This window comes from Pseudorasbora parva, chromosome 1 (assembly GCF_024679245.1).
Source record: "Pseudorasbora parva isolate DD20220531a chromosome 1, ASM2467924v1, whole genome shotgun sequence".
In the NCBI taxonomy this organism is placed as follows: Eukaryota; Metazoa; Chordata; class Actinopteri; order Cypriniformes; family Gobionidae; genus Pseudorasbora; species Pseudorasbora parva.
This window is the reverse complement of record NC_090172.1, coordinates 35,758,438-35,776,373: the sequence shown is the minus strand read 5'-3', so window position 1 is coordinate 35,776,373 and position 17,936 is coordinate 35,758,438. Positions and strand designations below refer to the sequence as shown.

The 17,936-nt window shown below is 36.4% G+C and overlaps 2 protein-coding genes across 2 annotated transcripts; one reads left to right on the top strand and one right to left on the bottom strand.

Annotated features, from left to right (window-relative positions):
* Positions 1-43: 43 nt before the first annotated feature.
* slc8b1 (solute carrier family 8 member B1) lies at positions 44-9,823 on the bottom strand. Its single transcript, XM_067439080.1, has 15 exons — positions 9,444-9,823; positions 9,027-9,179; positions 8,756-8,808; positions 8,115-8,172; positions 7,592-7,697; positions 6,257-6,424; positions 6,019-6,132; positions 5,565-5,624; positions 5,086-5,219; positions 2,426-2,567; positions 2,045-2,166; positions 1,652-1,805; positions 1,301-1,381; positions 886-950; positions 44-698 (listed from the first exon to the last, which is right to left on the bottom strand). Exons 1-15 carry the CDS (start codon positions 9,600-9,602, stop codon positions 510-512), a joined length of 1,758 nt encoding a protein of 585 aa, XP_067295181.1. The 5' UTR covers positions 9,603-9,823; the 3' UTR covers positions 44-509.
* Positions 9,824-12,226: 2,403 nt separating this feature from the next.
* LOC137084277 (troponin I, fast skeletal muscle-like) lies at positions 12,227-15,240 on the top strand. Its single transcript, XM_067450407.1, has 7 exons — positions 12,227-12,292; positions 14,191-14,221; positions 14,337-14,373; positions 14,452-14,580; positions 14,666-14,755; positions 14,834-15,010; positions 15,109-15,240. Exons 2-7 carry the CDS (start codon positions 14,214-14,216, stop codon positions 15,196-15,198), a joined length of 531 nt encoding a protein of 176 aa, XP_067306508.1. The 5' UTR covers positions 12,227-12,292; positions 14,191-14,213; the 3' UTR covers positions 15,199-15,240.
* Positions 15,241-17,936: the final 2,696 nt, after the last annotated feature.

Here is a 17,936-nt window from a genome sequence, read left to right as displayed (position 1 = left end):
GTTGAGTGCAGCTACATACATACACATTTAGGGCCCGATTTTATGAACCAATCCATTAAGTGAATCATGATGGGAAAAAGTGCTCTAATTTTAAAATGAAGGCTTTTTCTTTTTCTTTCCAGTAAAAGTGAAGTAAGCATGGATTTTTGACAGACTGATTAACAATTTTACTACACGCACCATGGTTAAACTATGGTTAATGTAGCAAAACCATGTTGAATGTGTAGTTACCATAGTTTAACTATATTAACCTGATGTTTTGGGGTTTTATTTGTAGTAAAACCAAGGTTAAATGTCCATAAGAGTTTGCTTCGTAAGAAAAACAGACATATTTGCAAGTGTTCTTTTTAATAAAATACATGATTCAAGATTAACTTTAATTGAAAACTATTTAAAATGTACAGTAATTGCTGGATCATGGTCTTCAAACATGTACACTTACAAAAATATTCATAATCTTATATATTTCTGAGAGTCCAAAGATCTTTGCATTAATATGTATGCTGATGTCAGAATTTGATAATTCTAAATTCAGTGAGGAGGGCAATGATGAGAAAGACGATGTAGAAGATCAGTAAAAAAATGCCATAGACTCGGTTCAGGTGGAAACACTGAAGCGGAACCAGTATGAAGGAGAGGACCAGAGACAGACCCAGCGCTCCTGAGAGAACCCAGCACAGCACACCCTCTGGTTCCAGCTGACAACAGAATACAACAGAACACAGGACACAGATCAGCCTCCATCACTCGTCTAAACTGTAATATTCAGCAGTAATAGCTTGAAACATATTTTCAGGTAAACACCAACAGTTTGTCCAGTATTTAGCATCCAGTTACATTTATATGCAGAAATGTTAGGTATTGTGTATAGACTGTGAAACGTACCGTCACAACGTTATTATTCTGAAACATTTGCAGCAGGCAGCCTAGACCCACGCCAAACAGCATATCTTTATGCAATGTTAAAGGCATACAAAGAGCTCTCTGTGGAGATGTTTATGGGTAAAATATTCCAGGATATTTACAATACTGTCAACAAAGTATTTTTAAAACTAATTATATAGTTTTTAAAGCACATACACAAAAAGGCAGTCTTTTAACAGTGGTTCCCAACCACATTCCTGGAGGCCCACCAACAGTGCACATTTTGCATGTGTCCTTTGTCTGACACACCCAAATCAGATTTTGAAGTTACTTCTAATGAGCTGATGCCGTGAATGCAAAATGTGCACTGTTGGAGGGCTTACAGGAACATGGTTGGGAACCACTGTTTTAGAAGACCATATATGGCAAAGGATACTAAAGATAATGCCCCCAAAACAGGCTGAGATGGCCATCCGTGGGTATCCCCGACGGGCTATAGTAATGTCTGCAAAGCAATCTGTGAATACACACAAATATTATATCTAGTTTAAGAAATATAAATACATGAGGGTATTTCCTTACTAGTATATGGTCCTTTAAAATATAGAAATGTGTTTTTTTAACTGATATAAATTATCAGTAGTACTTAACGGTGGTAACAAAGAATTAAACCACACAATCTAGTAGTTGCAAAGATCTTTTGCTTTCACTTCACTTGGCTATGACCAAAAATAATGGTTAGATTAGATGCCGTGTGTATTTAAATGTAGTGTGTGTGGGTGTATACCTCCGATACTGTTGCCCCAGGCTAGCAAGGTGAGTCCAAGTACAGTGTTGCTGAGACTGAGAACAACCCCCAGCAGGTGCAGCACACTGACAATCTCAGATGCCACAGTGCTGATCCACAGCGCACTAACCACAAAACCTAGAAGTGAAAAGAGCTACACACACACAGAGAGGGGGGGGGGGGGGGACATTTATTAATTATTATTATTAAATTACATTTTAAAATATATTAAAACAGATAACAGATATGCATCACATTTGTACAAAGTTTAAATATAATATTGACCCCAAACTTTTGAACAGTAGTGTATATTACTGTGCATAATATGCATGAGCTATGATTCTTTATATTGGCAGCATAGTTAAAAAAGTTGACAGAACTAAAGATTCATACAAAGTGATATCTAGGAGGATGATTATTTGTGGTGGTGAAGAAGACTATGGCCGAGAGGAAGAATCCAATGCAGACTGTAAGCACCCACACTGGAAATTCTCCTTCAATGAAGTATAAGCCATCTTGAATGAAACAGAAAGAATGTCTGTTTCAGTCACATGCCCTTTACAGAACGTGAAGTGATTACACAATATCTGCCTCAACTGCATTTATCTTTTCACATAAAAGAGGAAGTTCAGTTCTAATAACTGCTGCATGTCTAACAAAGCAACAAAAAGATAGCAATGGCATAATAGTAACTTACATGTGCACATAACATAAGAGACTGCTGTTAAACAGGTTTGGTCTTATAGCTCAAAAAAACAAAACAAGCCAACTCACATTTTCCAGACTGCAATGTGAGCACACACACCAGAGGCCCAGTGATAATGTGCAGACAGTTAAGAGGCCGTTTCCAGTTGCGATCCTCCTTATCTGTGTCCACCACTGGAACTGTCAACAATAATAGCACTTCTAGAGGCACCTAACACAGATAGACAGACAGGAAAAAAAGACCTCAACTTAAGGGTTACTTCAGTGTTTCAGCATTAAGCTTTGTATTTAAACTGGGTCATTAATGTAGTAGGAATGTGAAATTATTTTTTGAATTTGGTGCCTTCTAGACTGAGAAAAGACAGAACATTTATTTTTGTCTCATGGCCTGGATCACTTGCCACCACATTCAGTTTCATTAAATCTGTTCAGTTAGAGAACCGACACTACAATTAAAAACTGAACGTGTCGGTTCAATAACATGTGAGTGAGCCAAATGAGAGTCACGGCACAAACGCAGCAGGAGTCGGATTACATTCATCACGAGAGCTGAGGTAAGTGCGGCATAAATTAACAGCGCGTGTTCAGTCTGGCTCATTTTCAGTTCATGCCTTTTGAAGCTTAACTTTCATAGGAATTAATTTGAAAAGTTAAAAATAATTTGGTATGAAAAGGAAGTTGCGATATTCTTTTCTTTCCTATTTTGACAGATCCGAGTGAAGCGGCTTCTCGGACAAGAACAAAATTCCATATTGTCCATCGGGAATTGATTGGACGGTTGTGGTTTGTTATTGCAGTGATCTCATGTGAGTGGCCTTGCGCCTGTAAGCTGGTCATCAGAGAAGATGCAAGAGGAAGCTATTTTGATTAAAGATTAAATGCACATGGATTAAAAAAATGATGTGCATGTATAAATCCTTTATAATAATTATTGCAATATTCTATGAAAAACGTCTCGTTCTTCGCGATTCCATCTTTCAAACTTTAGTTAGTGTGTAATGTTGCCGTTAGAGCATAAATAATACCTGTAAAATTATAAAGCTCAAAGTTCAATGCCAAGCGAGATATTTTATTTAACAGAAGTTCCCTTTCAAAGCCTACACCGAACGGCCGGTTTGGACTACACCTCTGCACTTCCTTCAGGAATGACGTCACTAGAACCGTTTGTTGACTAACCCTCCGCCCACAAGTACATGCAAAATAGGGGGCGTGGTCTTGTTGCTCTCTCACGTGGAGAAGAGCGTGCATTCTAGGGATGCGCGATATACCGGTACTGGAAAAATACCGGTATATATTTTATTTAAAACGGTACGATATCATGATTTGGCACATTTCGGTATATGCTGCTTTTCCAAAGTTCACCGCTAGAGCGCGCTACCCCAACTGACCCGAAACAACCGGCTAATGTGACAACAACATAGACGGACAAAATGGATAAAGCAGTTGAATCTCACTCAAGATGCCCAAAACGAATGAATAAAGAGAGGAGTAGAAGTGACATTTGTAATGACTTTGCTTATAAAACTGATGAAGAACCATCAAACCTAGCCAAGAAGCATCTGTCACTATCCTGACTTTAGGACTTCTTAAGAGATCGACAGGTCAGTGGATCATTCAAACCATCTCATTTAGACATTTTTGTTTTTTTAACACTGATCAACGCACACACACAGCCTAACATAAGATCAAATATCACAATCTCCAGCGTTCGTTTCAACCAATGACATTTAGATCTCATTATATTTGCACGCATACTATTGCACTGTTTACATTCGCGTTAGACACCGCCGACTGTGTTTATGTGAATACTCACTAAAGACGGACATTTGTACATAATTCTGTGTATTTGACTGTTTAAGGAAACTTAATGTGTAATGTGCGAGCGTGACTATACAGGTGTGTGTGTGTGTCGTATGAGCTCATATCTCCTGTAACTTAACTGTTATTACGAAATGCTATAAAATCTCTTGCGTGTTCAAATGATTTCCGTTCTCCATCCCGAGACGAACGTGAAATGTTGAATCGGATTATGCAGATTGCTTTAGTGTAGTGCGATGTCTTTTGAAACCAGAAGCAATTAGCTAATTTTGAGAGATTTTTGCTGAAATTATTTCTCACAAGAAAGTTTTCAAATGACTGATTTGATGTGACAAGCTTCGCTGATTAATTTACTAATAAACATTTGTGGTAATTTCCCACTTTATAAACTCAAAACTTGCATAATTGTTCTCATTCGCGTGCAATATACCCGCGCTAATATCAGACCTTGTGGTATCGATTTAATATCGGTACTTCGGTATTAGATTGTGGTACCGTACCGAAGCCAAAATTGTGGTATCGAGCCATCCCTAGTGCATTCAGCGCTTGCATCTCCCTTTTATGGTAAGAGGCGGGACCTTTCCGGGCAAAGTGCGCTAAGCTGCTGTCCAATCACAACACGAGAAGCGCTGGCCCAATCAGAACTCGTTACGCGTTTCTGAAGGAGGGACTTCATAGAACAAGGAAATCATCAGGCCGTTTTTAGGGCCGAGAAAACAGCGCTGTACAGATAAGTAAATTGTGTGAAAAATACTGTGATTTTTACTGTGATGAACTCATGTTATATTGCACACTGTAAACATAATCAAAGCTTCGAAAACACGCGAAGAACGGGACCTTTCAACTAGAGGTTACTAGAAGAGCATCCACTCATTTAGAACCAGGAAGTGATCATAAATTCATATTTTCACCTTGATCACTTTGAGGACTTTGGCACAAAAGTGCCATCTCCTCCAGGTCCGGCTGTCCACCGGGTTAATAGCATTCAGGAAGATCTGAGCAGTAGATTGATTGTAAGGCAGCAAAGGCTCATACTCTTCTCCATCTAAAAAAATACATCATAAGAAATTCACACACATGTACACAAACCAATAGTCTAATTTATAAAGGAAACGTGTTGAAAAGGGGCATTTAAAGCCAATCAAGCGCATAAACATAAAATGTAATGCCTAAGCAGAGAGCAAAGCTTTCACAACATACAGAACATCCTTAAAGATGCTAAATTCTCTTTCACTTTTAACTAAGCAGATGGCAACACACACTTGCAAAACTCCCATATTTATGAAAGTCTGTGGGGTTTAAAACAACCACATGCATACATAATTCACTGAAACTCCAGCTATTAAGGTAGCAAATACAGTTTAAAGTTGAGAGGAAGGAAGTGACCCACCGTTTGCTTGTATGCTACCACTTGGAGTTTCTCTGTATGAATCAGGAGGGAGAATCTCTCCTACAAGTCAAGAACATCACTCATTAATCTCTGCACAGTGATCACTGCTATTAGTCAAACATAATGTATTTTATTTCATGACATAAAAGATCACTTCATTTAGGTAAGTCCTGACAGAGCTTTGAGTTTGCATTATTGCGAGCAGTACATATGAATGTGTGAATAAAATGAAAATTCTAAATTTCAGAAAACTTAGTTGCCTATACTTTCCTAGGGATGAGAGCAAGTGCTCAAAAAAACTATCATCAAATACCAATAGTTACATGCTTTACAACCCATTTGAACATTTTTATTCTTTCACAAATTTGTAATAAGAGGGTAAAATGTGTGTGATATGTATTTTGGGATTGGGAATAATAGTGCTCAGTGCTGACAAAAACTGTAGTCTGCTCACCGTGTTCTCTGTCTGAGCTCTGAGCCGATCCATTTAGCTGATGCTTCTGACGATTGTAAACATATGCACTCACAATCACAGTCAAAACATATACAATATACAGCCCCAGATAACCTGCGGAGAAGAGAAAAAGAATGGTTCAGCAGAGAGAGAAATATCTTAAGACTAGTAATCCATAAATTCTACATGAATATGAAACATTCAGAATAAATGTGTAAATGAATAATGGTTTTCAGACCCACGGCTTCTCCCATGGAAATATGGCCTTTGTAGAGGATATTGAAGGTCCAAAACACAGCCGCCATGTAGAAAATTACATCCCGAAGAAATGGACGGGATGCCACAGTGAAAGGTTTAACAAGAGCAATGCTCCCAGCTACCACTGTTGTCACAAAGATTCCTGCCCCTATATAAAAAAAAATAGTAATAATAGTAATTATAATATTAGGAAAATACAATATGTCATAATAATGTAGGAAAATATCCCAATTCCTATCAATGAATCAACATTAAATAAATTAATATTAAAAAGCACGCTTTTTAAGGTTGATTAATCTATTCACAAGTTCACCCAAAAATGTTAATTTGCCCATGATTTACTCACCCTCAAGTCATCAAAGGTGTATATGACCTTCTTCTTTCAGATTAATAAAAGTTTAGTTATATTAAAAAAAGTCCTGGCTAATTCAAGCATTATAATGGCAGTGATTGTTGCTCTGTTTTAGGTCCATAAAAATGCATCTGTCCGTCAAATAAAATGCTCCACACGGCTCCGGGAGGTTAATAAAGGACTTCTGAAGGGAATCATTGTTTGTGTAAGAAAAATATCCATATTTAAAACTTTTTAAATTACATGGAAAAGTATTGAAAGTGCCTTTTCGGAGTTCAAGATGTGACGTCTGATGATCGTAACTGGTCGCTTAAGCCTTTGAACTGCAGAGGCACTTTCAACACTTTTTTTCATAAACTGAATACGGAAGGCAATCAGCCGAAACATTACTTTATAAAGAATTAAATATGGATATTTTTCTTACACAAACGCATCAGTTCACTTCTAAAGGCAGTTATGAACCTCCTGGAGCCATGTGGAGCACATTATTTGACAGACAGATGCATTTTTATGGACTTCAAAAACAGAGCAACAATCCCTGCCAGTTTAAACCTTGGATTAGCCAGGACTTTTTTAATTAAACTCTGAAAGAAGAATGTCATATACACCAAGGATGACTTGAGGGAGAATAAATCATAGGATAATTTTCATTTTTGGGTGAACTATCCCTTTAAATGTGAAGTGCATAATTTGTGCAGCACCCAATATACCTATACTTATGAGGGCCAAAGTCCTCACTTATATATATAACTAGTCCTCACTAGTTAAAAAGGCTTATAAATTGGCCAAAGCATTTTTTTATTTAAATGTTTTGGACGTTTCTGAGGGTTGCGTTTAGGTTGGGTTAGATGATAATATCATAAACATTATATAAAATCTATGGAAATCTATGCAATGCCCTCACTGATACAACGTGTGTGAGTAAGGATGTTTGGTGCATGTTTAACAGTACTGATCTCTCACCAAACAGAGCTCCAACAGCAAGACCAGCAGTCTGAGGGTGAGAGAAAGCGACCATGGCACTGAACACATCCGGAGCCCCATTTCCAAGTGCCAGGAACGTTACTCCCTGTTCCATTCCATCAAAGAAAACAATAACGAAGAAAAAAAAACATGGCAACTCCACCTCTCAGTCATGCACACACTTAAGTGACTAAAACAGCACTACAGACTCTTCTCGATCATGCACAAACGTCAAGAACAAACAGGACTAGATTCTAAACAAACATGACCTATAACAACACAGCCTTGGCTAACACTGTTATGACAAACTTATTGTTTGATACGTCTAGTTGTTTAGCATGTTGTGATATTCTCTCCACACCAAAACTCAGGAATTTATCACGGCTGTGGTTGATAAGAACAAAGCAGAAGTCCACAGGAGGAGTAATTAACCTTCTCAACCGCTACAAAATGAGGAAAGATTACAAGGATCAGCTGATCTGAGAATTACGGTTCTGTCATGTTTCAAACATTTAAAGGATACGGCCACATTATGAGTCAGTCTAAGTGAGGAGGAAATGGCTGAAAGATTTGGGCAGAAACTGGAAGAAAAAAAAAAAATTTTCTAAATACACAGTATAAGCCACATATACAATTTAAGTACAATTTCTGTACACTGACTTTATTTTCTAAAAAAGAAAGGTCACATGACTAAATAGGGAAGTAAACCCTAGGTCATGGCCATAGGCTCTATTGATATTGCTATGAAATCACATAATTAGACATGTTACCAAAGTGTTGCAATTTTTATTTTATTTTTATCTATTACCAGTTTTAATCGATTGTAAGCTGTATTTATCAAATTAAATGCACAATACAAATTGAATACAATGTAAACCTACAAACATGTTAAATCATATTCACTCTAAAAGTAAATATTGCACAAACACAACCAGCACTTGTACCTAATTTAGTCAGACTCAATTATTACAATGATTATAAACCAAGTATGTTGGGAATATGTGGAACAGAAAATGTCTCACTGTTTCTTTTGTCCAATAGTAACATTCTTCAAAATCTCTATTATGTTCCCCAGAACAAAAAAGAACCTTTAATACAAGGCAGCCAAACAGCACGTGCAGGATAACCCTTAAAGTAGGCTAGTTTCTCAAATACAAAACTCACAAGTCTGATGCAATCAGCCCGAGAACGAGGAACAAAACAAACAGCCAGATTACCTGACGGGAAGAAAAGAGAGGAGGAGGGAAAGATGATGACTATTATAACACGATCAAATTGCTGTAGACTGTAGCATAATGATTTGTTTTAGCTGAAAATGTAGCTACAAACAAAAACATGTCACACTTTACAAATAAACGTAAACTATATTCACTGGTTATGTGAACAGTTTCAAAGTAAACAGTAAGTTTGGTGACTGAGCTAATTGTGTCCTCACATAAAGTGTGATGACTAGAGGCAGCAGATTAGGTGGGAACAGACAGAAGGTGACCCAAGGGTATTTGATGAACCCTTCATCTGAAGCGCAGTCCGGGTTATTCTTCACAAACTCACATCTCTGACTGGCAGACAGATTCATCACCATATCACACTGCAACAAACCAGCATGTATGATTAATTGAAAAAAAGCCAAATAAAAAAGCGCCACCTAAATCAAAAAAAAATAATAACGCAGAGTAGCCTATCATGGTGAGAGATGTCACATTGCGACATTGATTACACATATCGAGTGTATGCGAATATCGAAAGAACTCCACTTGAGTGTAACGTTAGTGGTTTGATTTGTCGTTGATTTGTTTTTTTGTTTGGTTTTTTTGTGTAATTTATAATCAAAGAGCGGTTTTGTCCAGCTCACCTCGTCTCCATGGTTCAGTGTAACTTCTTCTGCAGGTCTGTCTGAATTCCAGACCTTCCCAAGAGGAACGAGGTGTGTATTTGACCCGTAAACAGATTTCTGGCAGTTGACATGATCCCATTGCAGAGCAACGGTGCAACACAACACTAGAGCAAACATTTGTACGCAGATACTCCTTTAACATTGCCTTTTCAATGTTCAGTACCAATACAGCAGCTTTCGTGGTTCTGTCTCGATTTTTTCCTGCAGTGTGATATAACGTTACTCCATATAGACGCTGTGAAACAATCTGTGGTTTGCTTGACCTAAAATTACACATTTAAACGGTCAGAGAAAGTCCAGGATGTGTGTCATGTTATTCCAGCACTTACTTCCTTTATAAACAGCGTGACGAAGAGTTTTCTTATACGCCCTCCCTCTGTTCTATGGTTAAAGAGACATTTCCCTATTTTTCAACAACCCTTTAAACAGACTACGTGCACGACATGATATATATATGTATATACATATGTGTGTGTGTGTGTATATATATATATATATATATATATATATATATATATATATATATATATATATATATATATATATATATATATATATATATATATATATATATATATATATATATGTATATATATATAGATGTATATATATAGATGTATATATATAGATGTAATATTTGGTCAAATATATTTCATTTATTTTTTTTAAATAAGTGTTAAATATTAATTGTTAACCCTTTGATGGTTAGAGATTTTTGACATCTGTTAAAATGTCATGTGTCATGGCAAATTATGGCACTGAGAAATATTTGTAGTCATATCAGACCATCTGTAAACCTGCCTAGTGTATCTGAGCTGCAGAAAGAGTGTGTGTAGATAATCTATGGATTATCTCATCTTCTTTGAGAATCTATTAGTATGTTTGGGGGATCTGGTTGCTAGCACATTCGACCATTGAAAATAGTAAGGGCCATGTCATCATTCTAATCGAACAGCTGACCAAACAAACCTGGGGCCAGTTGTATTATCACACCCACTGAGAACTAAACTGACCAACAGTTAGTAAATGGGTAATCAGTCTTACTGGTCAGATTTCAAAATAGACCAGTCTACTACTTTTCTGACCGCTGTTTTTAAATACAAAAAATAATTAAATCATTATTTCTACCAAAGATTAATAATGAAGAAATTGTGTGTGAATCCAGTGAATTTTAAAAATGTTTTAATGATTATTTAATATTTAATTATTTTAATTATTAAATAACTGTAGAATCAAAAAAAATGTGACTACTGGAATTTTTTTCTTTTTGGGATTTCATGAATTAGATTTTTGCTCAGGTCATGATGCTACTTTATTTTCATCTAGTCTCTGAACGACCAAAATGAGTTTATCAAAAAATACATATTGAGCGGTTATATACTTTACACCATCCACTGAGTTTGTTTCTCCGTATGCTGTGTTTCTCTGTGCACTATAGCTGGGGTTGAAAGAGTTAATATGAAAGTGTTAATGGGTAAAATTAGTTTGACATCATGTCTTAACTATTTCTGGACTGTTTCTTCTGGGGTTGGAATAGCAGCACCAATGGGGTCTTAAAATGGGACCATTCTTAAAGACACAGCTTGCATCATACACACCCCATACTCATAGACATGTCCACATGCACACGTGAACACACATGTTGATGACAGCTTTGACACCCTCTTCTTCCCCCTTTTGGAATTAGAAGCCCATAGGGGCACAAAGTTTCTATCCCACTGAAACTGTCTAGTAAAAGTGTCAGTCGGACTGGATCGATACAGTTTCTCCTGAGGATGACTAGTATATTTTTGGCACATGTCATGAATTTAATGCAATTGCTGCACTGCACTGGAATCTAAAATATGTTGCTTATAGTAGGATCAGAATAGTAGCATGGACCTGCAAGACAACAGAACAGTGTTTCAGTGTTTCTACCTCAAATGTAATGTATTACTCGCCATTTATTTGTGAAATAATGTCTGATTGAAAATTGTAAATATACAAAAAAAACAACAACACTTTTTTCAGTGTACATATGCAGTTAAGATAAAACCATAAGCCTTTTCAAATTCTATAAATGATATGTATAAAAATTTTACTGCTCCAAGCACTTAACTCATGATAAACAATTGGCTATTATTTATAACTGTTTGGAATCTGCTTCTGGAGTAAAAAGTTTGTATTTTTTTTTTCTTTATGGAACAACTATATTGCATTAAACTGCTTGTAATTAATACCTTAAATCTGAATCATATTTGTACTTCTAAATTGGTCACGTCATAATTAATTTTAAGGCACAAAATTCAAGTCAATGTTTATTTATATTATATATATATATATATATATATATATATATATATATATATATATATATATATATATATATATATATATATATATATATATATATATAAAACCAAAACTTTTTCAGGGTGCTGTGAAAAATTATTAAATAAAATGTATTTTATCAAAGTGATGCTGACCTACTGAAACACACACTTACTCGTGTTGATTATTTATAGTTTTGTGCTTCTGAGTGCAAATTTGATCTCCTATGGTGAATTATGCCTTTCAGAGTGAAGTAACTCTATTAGGATACTGTAAAGTAAATATGCAATAAAATAAGAAAAACAATCTTGAAAGCAAGGGTTATTTATGTGTAAGGCTGGGAGGGGTAATATTGGCTTTCAACAGCTTGACGTCTCATTGGTCTGCACCATAAAGAGTTTTTCGCTGAGCCATCACAGAATGCTATCAAAACCCTCTTTCAGTACAGAGGCCGCCCGCAGTTCCTCGTCCGTGCTGTTATCCAGATTTTCTTAAAGGTGAGATGTTTCTGACCTGTTACACATGCTGTTATGTGTGATTTATGCGATTTATAATAATTGTATACATTTTTACAAAACACAACATTTTATCATTTCTATAAAGAAATTCAATGAGAACTCCTGAAGAACTTTTATTTTTAAAAGTGGATGGGATTCAAAGCAAAATAATATGTTCGGTAACCTGTAAAATAAGGTTGCGCCCTTTCTTGTATTATGCATATTTTAAATAATTTTTGAGTATGTTTTAATGTGTTTATTTTTATTTTATTTTCAAGCCTAAGCATTTTCTTGCATATTTTGTTTCAAGCAGAGAGCACTGTCTTTTATCAGACCTTTATATCTAAAGTAGGCATCGTCCTCCTGGAGGAAAATGAGGTTAGGTGCCATTCTCGAGGGCATGATGTTAAGGGCTTATTGATGAGCTCAGTGTATTTCTTTTGTTTAAATGTTTCAAACCATTGAATCTTACTACTTAAATTTTGGAGTTCTGAAGTCTAGAATATAATTAATACTACACACTATGGGTAACATGGTGGAGCTGAGGGAACATTGTGTGCTAACATTTCAATAACCCTGAAATCTGAGGCCTTAGTCAATCTATCACCTGGCTCATCACTGCAGCTACGGTCCAGTTTTAGATCTTCAGGAATTATGAACATATGGGTTTTAGGAATTGTGAGAAAGAGACATTATGCTCTGAGGATACTGAATACTGTTACTGAGAGAAAGAGAGGACGGGCGAGAGAGAAAAGGAAGAACGAGGCGGCCTGTGTGTGATGGAACTTGTTGCCTGATACAGTTTCTGACGAATGTCTTCAGCCCTTTTCTCTTGATACAACACTTAGGATAATTTTACACGCAAGAGATCAACTTTCTGCTTCACTCACATTAATGTTACATGCAGTTAAATGCTACTGGGTGATACATAGCAGCATAGTCCTATTGACTAAACCCAGATATATTTTACTGTACATTTTTACACCAATTACACTAACTCATGTAAGTTATGTTGCTATGCTGTAATAATAAATCCATGAGTTTCTTAATTTTGCTAATGAAATATATTTATCTAAGTTAAGGATCAAGGTTATATGCTATGATATACCCACATATGTATGGACACACTGTAAAATAAAAAAATATAAATGGCTCCAATTGAACATTTTCTAGTGACTGATCTCATCTAAATTGTTCAGTTTGCCGAATTGAAATTCTGTGAACTGATTCAATTTAATTCACAGAAATTCAATTCAGCCGAATGAAAAATTTAGATGTGATCAGTCACAATAAATTTGTCAGAGACTTTTTTTTTTTTTTTTTTTTTTTTTTTTTTTACAGTGCAGCAACTGTTGTATTATTTACAGTATGGTCAGCTCATAAGCTTTTTTGTCAGTTTTTGGTACATAAATAATTTATACATGAGTGAATAAATAAATAAATTACTTCATTAAGTAAAAAAGCCACTTGATGTTCATTAATGTTATTGGTGGGATGTTCTGTGTTGTGAATGAGAGTGTAATTGAGGAGTGTGACTTGTTTAGCTGTTAAAAGTGATGACTGTTGATAGTAATACTCAGTGGCTGTAACTGAATATGTGATGAACACAGCAGAGAAGAGCTTAGAGAGGCTCTGTGAACTGTGCTTTCGTTAGTTTAGTGCTGCACAATTTAATGCCTTGAGATGAAATGGATATTTGACTTAAAGCCAGCCTTCCATTTAGACATAAATCTAAGTAACATATACTAGCTAGAGTATTTTTTTCATATACTAGCAGCCTCATCAAAGAGTGTCATATAAATTGGAATGGGTTTGTCATCTGCTCAGTGTGTTGATTGTGAAACAATGCTATGAAATTATTCTTTAAGACTGCATGTTCTCTGTATTCTTTCTAACAGAAAAGCACAACAAGCCTGCCATCATGTCTGAGTAAGTCTGTAAACACAACCTCAACTGGAAATCTTGCAAGTCAATCACTAACACATACATTTCTAAACCTAAAATGTTGAGATATGTTTTTATATCTCTTTTAAAACCCTAACAGGAAAAAGATGACCTCAAGCCGTCGGCATCATCTCAAGGTAAATTTGAGTCTCTTCAGTTTGTGTTTACTTGCCAGCTGTGTGCTGCATGTGTCATTTGTTCATTGTTTGTTCTAGAGTTTGATACTGGGTATAGCCAAAGACCTGCTGGAGGCTGAGCAAAAACAGACAGAAGAGGATAGAATTCACTATATGGAGGAGAAATGTCCTCCTCTGTCTCTGCCTGGCTCTGTGCAGGAATTACAGGTACATGTGCACAAATTATTTTACCTTTTTTATTATTATGACAGTTTTTTTACTCTGTAGTTATTTGTTCTGTCCACTGTGCCAGGATCTGTGCAAACAGCTTCATCAGCAGATTGATGTGGTGGACGAGGAGAGATATGACATGTCTCTCAAAGTGGCCAAAAGTGACAAAGAGGTTTTTAATCCACAGATTCTTTACACCCATTCCTCTATGGGTTTGACATTTAGAAAATTACACAGTGTGTTTTTTTAGATTGAGGATCTGAAGATTAAAGTTCAGGACCTGAAAGGTAAATTCAAGAAACCCGCTCTGAAGAAAGTGCGTATGTCTGCTGATGCCATGCTGCAGGCCCTGCTGGGCTCCAAACACAAAGTGTCCATGGACCTGAGAGCCAACCTCAAACAGGTCAAGAAAGAGGTCAAAGAGGAGGTGAGCGCACACTACAGCTGTCAAGAAACTCGTACCTGCCAAAGTAATTGTATCAAATATAATTTATAATCTTGAAATTCTTTTGTGAATTATTTTAGGATAAGGAGGCAGTGGGAGACTGGCGTAAGAACATCGAGGATAAGGCTGGTATGGGCGGCAGGAAGAAGATGTTTGAATCAGATGCTTAAACGGGCAGCCATTTTACTTTTGGAGATGATTTCTTGTAGACTTTCTGTTGTCGTTTCTGCACATTTTGCTGTCAAAATAGCGCTTTCGCATTCAAACTATACACATCCAACAAGCCAACAGTAACTAAACTATTAATGATATTCAGATTGTCATGTACTACATTAATGATACATGAACTCCCCTTAACAAATAAAAATTGGAAAAGAAACACTGTCATTTGATCTAATCATTCCTAATATTTCCAGTTTCCTTGATTCTTTCATTCCTTATCACATTTCCCCAATTTTCTTACCCCACTAGCAAACAGTGTCATCTCCATTTCATTCATCTTTTTCTCCTTTAGCTTCTCTCACTAAACGTTTTGATTTATGTTACAGCATTTTTTATTTTATTTTTTATATTGGGGAGCTTGTGGCCTAATGGTTAGAGAGTTGGACTTATGCTGCGTTCCAGGCAGGTTTTTCAGCCCGCAAATTACGATTTCAAACCATTCCAGGCAAAGTCACACCTAACTGCCTGAGCGCGAGGAATGGCAGTAGCTAGATGTAAACAAGGTTGCCACACTGTAAACATTTTTTGTTCGTTTTTGTTGGTTTAAATTTAAAAAGTAAGTAACCTGGTTACCTTAAAATTTCAAGTTTATTGAAATTAAAAATTTGAGTTGATACAATGAAGGACATTTGTTTAATAAATAAAAAACTCAAATATTTGTGTATCTGAACCACATAAAAATTTGATACATCATGAAAATAGCACTATTTGGCATGTTTCACTGCGTCATCAGAAATAAAACACACACAATTACCCAATACGCTTACATAATCTTTTAATAATATTTTAATAAAGGTTGTCGAATCTCAAAATTTTTTCATTGTATTAACTAAAATTTTTAATTTCAATGAACTCAAAATTTTAAGGCAACCAGGTAACTTTTTTTCTAAATATTTTTTTACAGTGCAGACCTTACGGTGCTTATGCTCATTTACAATCATTTCTATCGCCAAAGGTGCTTACTCCTTGCTTATGTGAGGGAAAAGGGGGAGAAAAAAATGTCACAAAAACAAGAGAAATTGTTACCTTTTATTTTACGTTATTTGTATTGGAAATGTATTTCATATTAATTTATTCTTGCACTTAATGTACTGAAAACTAGCTAACGCTAGAAAAGCTGCTGATAATGCATAACATTTGCTGATAAATAATGTTAGAGCAATACCTTATTTTAATTAACGATTTGGTTTTTAATGTATGACTTCCATTAACACTGCATCTGTAGGGGCTGCCATTGTTGTTTCGTGAGCTATGTGACATCAGAACTCGTAACTGGGAGTACACCAATCTAGTACGAGTTCACGGGTGGGAAATCACTGGTTTGACTGCCTTTCCAGTGCACTTTTAGGCGCCCAATCCCCAGTCGTTCCCATAACATCTTAAATGCAGAGCACAAACTAGAGGAGCACAGCTACCTGCCAGGGTGGAGCAGGCGATAAAGAAAGGCAATAAAACCAAGACGACTTGTTAAGGGGCTTTTTTATTTATTTAGTTTCATTGGTCTGGGGAGAGCGTGACAACCGAGCTGAGGAGTAAAGGAGTCCTAGCCATGGCAAATGACTGAGAGATAGCTACAATCAGACCTTGAGAAGCAGCTTAAAATCCCAGAGGAATTAATCCACACTAGCATCAGACCTGACATTGTACTCTGGTCAAAGAATACCAAGCAGGTGGTTTTTGTCTAGCTGATAGTATACCCTGTGAGGAAAGAATGGAGGAAGCATATAAGCATTGATTTTCGAGGTGGCAAAAGGAAGGATGGAAGGCTTGGAACTGCAGGGGTTTCACAGGACAGTCGCTTTGGAGGATCCTTGGACTGCTTGGGATTGATGGTCAGGCCAGGAAGTGGCTGATAGCAAACATTACCAAACAGACAGAACCCCAGTAGATATGGCTACAACGAAATGAACGGTGGCAGAACCATCATGGCGAAGGGCCAAGAGCATCTTGAGGTCAGAGGTGGAGAGTGGGGGTGGAAGAGGGGATAGCAATGCCACTGGTTCACAGATGGTGCAGGGCGAGTACCTGTAAAAGTGAGCCAGTTGTGATAAACCCTGTTGTATTTTGTATATTTAACAAATGAGCAGCAAATGTTCTGAACTTTTGGTTAATAAGGTGAGATCTGTGGATGAAATTAAGCATGTGTGTATATTCTCTGTTTAGATGATAAATCTAAGCAGTGCTATTATGTGAAATGGTTACAGGATTCTAATTTCCCCAGTAATGAAAAACAGAAGAGGAGCCACTTAGATGTGACAGAGGTCATGGGTAAATAGGTAAGTGTGGGGAATATCCTGGTATACCTTACCTTAAAACAGGTTTGTATTATTGATACACAGACTTCTAGAATTTCTGCTGTGTATGTGGGTGTGTGTGTGTGGGGGGGGGGGGGGGGGTGCGCCCATAATAAAGTAATGATAAAAAAGTATATTTATTTAATATTTGGTTGTAAGACACTTTCCTCAGAGTGTAGAAACCACTCTAGCATGTGCAGAACGAGGCCTGGCATTGTCTTGCTTCCCATGAAGGATGTCATCTTGATGGTAGTATATGTCTCTGTATGATACAAATATGCTCTATTTCAGAGGTACACAAAAAGCTACTGTCAATGTTAAAATAATTTGTTATTCATGGTTACTACAGAACAGTATTGCAAGGTTATTACATTAGCCTGTATATTAAAATA